We start from the raw sequence: 7,891 nt of genomic DNA, 5'->3' as shown, positions 1-7,891 counted from the left end.
ACTTGTATTGTATAATTAGATAACTAATTTTCATCAGTGGTGCTGCTAATCGCCGATCATATTGCAGTATTAGCGCAATTTAATGGTGCCACGAGCATGGCTCATGTTTTTTCTGTGCCTGGGTGCGATAACCCTATTTTTGTTGAGCAGAATTGAAACATTTAGACAGTTTGAAGACTTAGAGTAAAACAATCCTTTTGAAGTTTGACATTTCAATACAGTATGTACATATTTGTGGACGAATTCGAAAATCATCGTAGTATCTGTATTGGGTGCTGTGTAAAGAATGGTAACGTAAAGAATTTGTAGTTAACCATATTTGCACAGTAGATTAACCCCAATCAGTCAGCTAGCCTTTGTGTGATGCTACGATAAGGTCGCTTTCTGAAGACTGCGCTATCTCACTTCATGCATTAACTTGGAACCAATATTTATTCGGCGCGGTGAGCTCTGCTGGTATATTCATTGAATCTGCTTGGCATTTCCGTGTGTTGTTCACTTGTAAGGACTGTATTTTGTATAGCGCAGACGTAGGCGTTTTTCCGCTGTTGTAGTCCCTCATTATAATTTCAGGCAATTATTGTGCGGCTTGGGATATTTCCTTTAACGCGTTGCACGTACGTACGTCACAAAATACTGCCAAAATAACCCCCTATTTGAGGAGTAAATTTGCTATTTGAACAAAATGGGCGAAGAAGGTGGCGGCGTTGGCTTGGAGAAGAGACTTGGGCTCTTAAACGGATGTGGAATTATCATAGGAAACATTGTCGGATCGGGAATCTTTATTTCGCCGACAGGTGTGTTGAAAAACTGCGGGTCTGTCGGAATGTCACTCGTGTTCTGGACTGCTTGTGGATTGTATTCAATTTTGGGAGCATTGTGTTATGCCGAGCTTGGAACGACAATTAAGGCTTCCGGTGGCGAGTACGCGTATATCTACGAGGCGTTCGGACCGTTGATGGCTTTCATGCAAATGTGGGTGACAGTGGTTGTAATTCGACCTGCCGCTCAGGCTATTGTGGCGCTGACATTTGCTCAGTACCTTGTTCAGCCGTTCCAAGATTTGATGGGTGGAAGTTGTACAGAAGAAGACACCAAACTAGCGGTCCTTTGTCTGGCTTTTGTTTGCATCTTTCTCATCACTTTCATAAACTGCGTGAGCATCAAAGTCAGCACCTGGATCAATGATATCTTCATGATTGCCAAAGTGTTATCGCTCATCCTGATTATTGTTGCCGGTCTTTACCACATGATTTTTAAAGGGCAAACACAGAACTATGAGGGTGCGTTCGAAGGAACTATTACTGATCCATTCACCCTTTCAATGGCATTCTACAGCGGAATGTTTGCTTACGCTGGCTGGAATTACTTGAACTTCATGACTGACGAAATCGTGAACCCTAACAGGAACTTGCCTTTGGCTATCATAATCTCGTTACCACTGGTAACAGTGATCTACGTCTTAGCTAATGTAGCTTACTTCGCGGCCATGTCTTCTGAGGAGCTCAAGACATCCACTGCAGTAGGGATCGATTTTGCTGACAAGTTCCTTGGAGTTATTGCGCCAATCATGCCTCTTTTGGTAGCTTGTTCCACTTTCAGTGCAGTAAACGGCAGTATCATGACCGGATCTCGTTTGACTTTTGTAGGAGCCAAGAAAAGGCAGATGCCGCAGTTCCTCGCCATGGTCAACACTGACTTCATGACTCCGATCCCTTCGGTTATCTTGACAGGTTTCATCACCTGCCTAATGGCACTTCCAGATGACATTGGATCCGTGCTGAATTACTTCAGCTTCGTGTTCTACTTCACCATTGAATTGGCTATCTTGGTATTGATCTACTTGCGGTTCACAAGACCAGAACTGGAGCGACCTATCAAGTTCCCGATTGTTATGCCTATCCTCTTTGTGATCATCTGCTCAGCGGTTCTCCTCCTTTCAATCAAAGCAGATTGGGTAAATACGTTTTTCAACAATTGTTTGAGAGTTTCATAATTTATGTATGTGTATGCGAGTCGCGTTGCGAATTCACCGAGGAAATCACCCGAGTTCTCTATACTTTTAGGCGCTCTTTTAATTGGATTTTTATGATCAGAATTAAGCATTGTGAATGAAAGGTGAAGAAGTTGCAAGACACCTGCGCGACAGAACGGCCACTCTGATAAAGTATGAAATTTTTAAGACTTAATGATTTGTAATGGAACGTTTTGCATTATGTAATGGCAAGTGCTCTCTAACGGTGGGGGGGGGGGGGGGGGTGCATAATGTACGGAGGTGGGGACAAACGGAAAAGATCCGATTTTTTTAACGTTATTTGAAATAATTTGTTACAGGTATCGACTACGATTGGAATCCTGATGACACTTTCGGCCATTCCTGTGTACTTCGTGTTCGTGGTATGGGAACCTCACCTCAAAGTGATCTACATTCCCCAACTAACTGAGAAGTTCACTTTCTTCCTCCAGAAATGGCTCAAGCTGGTACCGGAGAGCTCAGGTGCCGAAGGCAGCCCAGAAAAAGCAGCAGTTGAGATGCCAGAGAAACAGGACCAGAACACAACCGAAGCCTAAGTTAGCCCTGCGATTAATCGGAGTTTGTTCCCAGGTTAATGACACCTCGCAGAGTTTGTGAACAGAATTTGTTGTATGAGTAGCAGTAATGGTTTCTACTAATTCGGTCTTTTGAAATTTTTTTCTTTTCCGTGGCATAATTCTGGCATCTTGTTGAAATCTAGCAAAATTTTCCTATCTTGGGCTATTTCAAAATTTGTAGTATAGTCGAGTAGTTGAACTTAAAACTGTTCTTCAATAACAGCATTAAAGAAAATGGTAGGAAAGTTAAAATAATAGAATATATTTTTTGTTAAACGGGAAAAGAAACAACAGGTCTTGCCTTATTTCATCTCTAGAAGTCATCGCTCAAAGTCAATTGAATTGAAAGTATATGCAATATTAGTTACATTCATTGATTTGATCACTCATATGTACATATATCACGACATGCTCAAGGAGCAGAAATGCTGAAGATATTTGGCACTCTTGTACTAGTTGTTGGAGATGTAGTTCAGGCTTTTGATGGCGCTAAGTGTTCATTGATCAATATCAACTCGACAGTCGCTTTTGGCATGTTATGTGGAGATTAAAATTCCCAATATAAAGATCAAGAATTGAAAATGGGGATTGGTGTTTTTCCGGGTTTTTTATGCTAACGCAATGAAATTAAAGTCTGCGAGGCTTATTGTGGAATCAGGAAACTTAATGCTTTTAAACGGCGTAACAAAGGTTTATCTTTTCATTCAGGACTACGATAATCTGATTTCATGGTGTCTTAAAAGCGGCTAAAGAGTTTATTTATTGGTCTGAATTGCTTCGTAATATTAAAAATTACAACAGATCTGTTTCAAATTGCGTGGTAGCTAAATACCATTTTTTGTTGAAAAAATATTGTGTTGGAGTTTTGACATTCTTAATGACTAACCCAAAATTCCGTTTTGGTGTAGAAGTTTTCCAGAAAACACGAGTTTGTTAAAATGTGTGTTCCAAATATGTGGGGAAAACAGATCTGTAATCGTTAGTACAGAAGCTATGGCGCAGGATTCAAAGTTTTTATGGCCAAATTGTGACAATGGAATCATAAGTTCCAAATCTTGATCAGGGCAAATATTTCCTAGTAATAATATAATGTTTCCAATTTGCATTTTGTGTTCTTGTTGGGACTGTAAAAGTGGTTTGTGTTGCTGCAAATTGTAACTATTCTTGTACTTGTACTTCTGTATTGCATCCAGTAGTTGCTTGTTACTCTTTCACTGTGATCATTCTATGACGTCATTAATGCTTACGTCACCAACGGTTGGGAATTCTGTCAAATGTTGAAATTCATGATAGATCAAAAAATGAAAGTTTCACTAGAAAAGAATTGGGTAAATGTTGAAATATCGAATCGGAAATTAATATTTTGTTTGAAAAGAATTTTGTCGAATTTTGTCAGACCAAAAATGAAAATTTTCCTTATCAGAATGGTCGTGTCTTTATGAGTACCTTTGTTTTACATTTGTATTCGGAGTGTATCAAATATTTTTGACATTTTTACTGTATTCATTTATTGTACGCTGACAGTCCTTTTATGTATTTGGATTTTGTAAACTGTTCCGATGAAACTTGTCAACTCAATACTTGTCGATGTAATGATGGAAAAATGGAATTGGTTTGTGTGACACGTTGAAATATTAATAACATAAATGATGGTTTAAGAAACAAGTTATCACTATTATGCTTTAAAACCACCCCCCCCCCCCCCCCAACCGGCTCTCCGCTCACCGTTCTACCTCCCTTATCCCTATATTGATGATGTATCCCTTATTTTGCTTCTTATCGTATAATCAATTACATAATCAGCTTGCGATTTTGAGTTGTTTTGTTATCTCTGCTACTAACAATAATAAAAACTGAAAACCAATCTCATTTCATTTTCGCAAATGACGTTGATGATTTGAAATAGATTTAAAAAGCCACTTTTAAGACCGTTTATGGGCTCAAAACACCTTGGAAGGCAATAAATCATGCGTTAGGAAACATTAGCGTGAACAGAATTAAGAACTGCTATCTTTCCATGTTCTTGTTTTCTAGCAAATGAACAAATAAAGATACCCTTTTCATGCTGAAAACAAGAACTTTTGCTGTACTTTTTTTACCACTAACAAAAATTTGGGTAACCTGAAAATATATCCAGGTAACCACAAATTATGAACTAAAAATGAAAAAAAAATTCAAAGGAAAATAGCAGTTGTTAAAAACTTTTACAGAAAATAATGTTTTTTCAAGAATTGAGGTTCGGTTGTGACTGTGTGTTTGTGATGTGACAATTGTAATCAACTAGTGTATATCATTTGTTGCTATGTTTATCTTTGTGATGATATTGATGACGTATATGAAGTATACACTATTGTCTATTGTCGGTGAGAATTACAGCTATATAACTCGTTTGGTATTTTGCCCTATTTCATATCCTCCCAATTCAATTCAGTGTAAAAATAAACGACTCCTTTAATAGCCATAAGAAAGCACCCTCACACCTGAACAGAAAATTGCGCCCTCTTTTTCAAATAGCAAGAGCCTATCGGCCGTAAGATTTACAAAAACGGGCAACAGTCGATTGCGGTACTTTCAAAAGGATTTTGTTTTCATTTTCACAATTTCGACGTGAGAAGCTTCAGCCAATTTTTTTAGTCGGTTATTTTTTTAATTGCTCTTGATCGAATTTCATAGCAATTATTGTGAACGTGTCGGTCTTTTTGTTATGCAAATTTTTCGCTTGACCTTTTTGCGCTTTTCTTCTAGAACATTCTTTGACTTCTCAAGTGACTTTTTCACGCTTTCGTTCTTCATTTTTGAGTGATCTCTATTGTTCTTACTCTGAAGTAAAGCTTGTTGCTAATAAAAAATTGGTTGCAGCATAGCAACAAGGGCCTGAGAGACGAGTGGGCTGTGCTTCTGGTTAGGGATCGGGAGGTCAATGGTTTGAATCCCGGTGTGGACAAATGTTTTCCACCCGCCTGTAGTTCGAGAGCAATTCTTCTGACATTAGTCGGTTTATGTTGGTAGCATTGTACGGTAGTCATTAAAGCGTGTGTTTTTAAAGCTTATTAACGCTAGGAAACCATGCGCACCAAAATTTTTGAAAATAATTTACTTTTAATACAATTTTCGGACTCAGAATTTAAGACTTATAATAGTTTTCTATTTTTAGTTAAATTAATTGAAATTTTATCCATAATTTGATAATCAAACGAGCAATTTCATGCTAAAATGTACCAAATTCAAAAATAACAAAAATTTGATGAGCTCAATTGTAAAGGCCAATTTTCTCATGTTAATCTTAAAAAACCAACATGACTTATAACCGAGCATCAACTTTGAGCAAATCTAACTTTGTATTTAGTTTTCTTTGGTAAAGTTGAAAAAAGCGTTATTTATAGCTTATATAAATGCATACATTATTGTTTATCGGGATTAATCGCACAAATTTTTGATGCGCGTAACGCATGAATTCGAAAGAAAAGTTCAAGTACAGATTAAAAGGTGAACCTTCACTTTTATATTCATACTTTTCAGGGGATTGATTATTTAATTTCTAGGGATTAATTCACTTTTGACAGCTTTAGACGGGGTACTGAAGGTATACAAAACCACACCCAAGAAATAGTATGATTATAATTCTGGTTACGAGTTTACAGATTCGACTAAATTTGATGTTAAATCTACGAAAGAACAAAAACAAAGCTGATACTGTTTTTCTTTGTTTTATCAGCCTCTAAGCGCTAAAGATTATACTTGTTTAAAGAATAGATTTTAAAATAATATTTAAAGCTAGCATCTAATTTTCATGCAGAAATTTGCTATCTAAGTTGGCTAACAAATGTTCTATCCAAATATGGAACTATCAAATATTTGACTGAATTAATACCAACTAATATTGCGTCAGACAACTTGTTAAAATACGCTCGGCGACCGAAGTACTAAACTGGCTGGATAATCTGGGTCGGAACAAGCTTTCAACGAGGCTACCCGGTTGTTACATTTACAATTTACACTAACCGCAAATTTACACCCCACAATTATTCCTACCTTTTGCAAAATACAAACACATGCTCTGGGATATTTGTGCAGTGTATTTTAAAATTACATGCACTTTTCCGAGGAGCGTAGGAAATTTGTTTGGAACTCAACAAGGTGAAAGATTATGTTAATAGGCGGCTTGATGTGTCATTTGATTGCAACAATACACCCTAACGACCACCCAACCGAAGCAATGTTGAAATGTACTGAAGAATGTCACAAAATGCCAAAAAGTAGGAGCGAGCGCCTATTTTTTTAATGTGGCGACAATTTTTTTATTTTGGCGACAAAGACTAGTATAATTAACAATCCGTATAATCTTCCTCACGCACACTTTAAGGCACTATTAAAATAAATTAATATACTTTTGTAATTAAAGATGCATAATGGATCAATTTGTCCACTTTTTTGGTAGGAGCGCTGTCTTGTAATTACTGTTCCTACTGACATCCTGGAAATGTTTTCTCTCAATCTTTCGTCCAAGTAAAACGAATCAGATTTTCGTTCAACCGGGTTTGCATAAAATTTGCTATATTATTTAAAAACGGCTCATTTTTTGACCTAGGCAGTTTGAGGAAGGGATAGATAAATTATTATTGGTTAGGGACTTGAGCAATTGTACAAAGAATTGTCTCGCCAGGTACTACACAGCTTAGATTAGCTTCAAATAATTCCCAAGAGATGATCGCATGTAAGTAGCCATACATTCCACATACTGGTCAATGATTAGCTGCTGCATTTTTTCTGCTTCAAAGCGTCTGTTTTTGTCAGGAGGAGGCATTTAACAAAACCTGCTTTTCAAATTGTCCAGACAAATCGTTTGAAGCGTAAAAAAGCAGCTCTCAAAAAAACTGCTGTATAAAATGCAAAACCAAGGCTCAGCTTTACCGCAGTCATTGTTTAAGTTAAAGAACAAGGAGGCTCAGCAAAGGGTGTTCGCACCATGTTCGGACCCAGCTCATGCACATTGTTGACTTAATTGGCTATCAAAAGAGGAGGAGACAGAAAACGTTCAAAAACATACATCGTTCAACAAACCACTAATGGAATAAATGTCAAGTTAGAGGACCAATAAAACTTGTTGTTAATGGGACTACTAGAAAAGACAAAAAGAAAAATAAAAAAATCAAACATCAAATACGACCAAAACTCGATGTCTATATTTAAAAAAAATAATAAAATCAAACTTTCATTTGATAAATTCTAACAAAAACAAATTAACCTATACTTCATAAGTCAACATATGGGACCTGTCCTCGATGCGAATTGGTAACAG

General features: G+C 37.1%; 1 protein-coding gene across 1 annotated transcript; it reads left to right on the top strand.

The window, feature by feature from the left end:
- The first annotated feature begins 360 nt into the window (after window positions 1-360).
- LOC142353636 (large neutral amino acids transporter small subunit 1-like) lies at window positions 361-2,765 on the top strand. The gene is made up of 2 exons (XM_075405933.1): window positions 361-1,957; window positions 2,335-2,765. Exons 1-2 carry the CDS (start codon window positions 686-688, stop codon window positions 2,569-2,571), a joined length of 1,509 nt encoding a protein of 502 aa, XP_075262048.1. The 5' UTR covers window positions 361-685; the 3' UTR covers window positions 2,572-2,765.
- Window positions 2,766-7,891: the final 5,126 nt, after the last annotated feature.

Source organism: Convolutriloba macropyga, chromosome 14, assembly GCF_964194025.1.
Source record: "Convolutriloba macropyga chromosome 14, txConMacr16.3, whole genome shotgun sequence".
NCBI classification, from domain to species: Eukaryota; Metazoa; Xenacoelomorpha; order Acoela; family Convolutidae; genus Convolutriloba; species Convolutriloba macropyga.
Note: the sequence above shows the minus strand (reverse complement) of the source record. Positions and strands in the feature narration are given on the sequence as shown.

Excerpts from the sequence above, each read along its gene's own strand:
- LOC142353636 (XM_075405933.1), top strand. The coding sequence starts at position 686 with ATGGGCGAAGAAGGTGGCGGCGTTGGCTTGGAGAAGAGACTTGGGCTC. Across the intron at positions 1,958-2,334 it reads TTTCAATCAAAGCAGATTGG|GTATCGACTACGATTGGAAT; the intron begins GTAAATACGTTT and ends AATTTGTTACAG.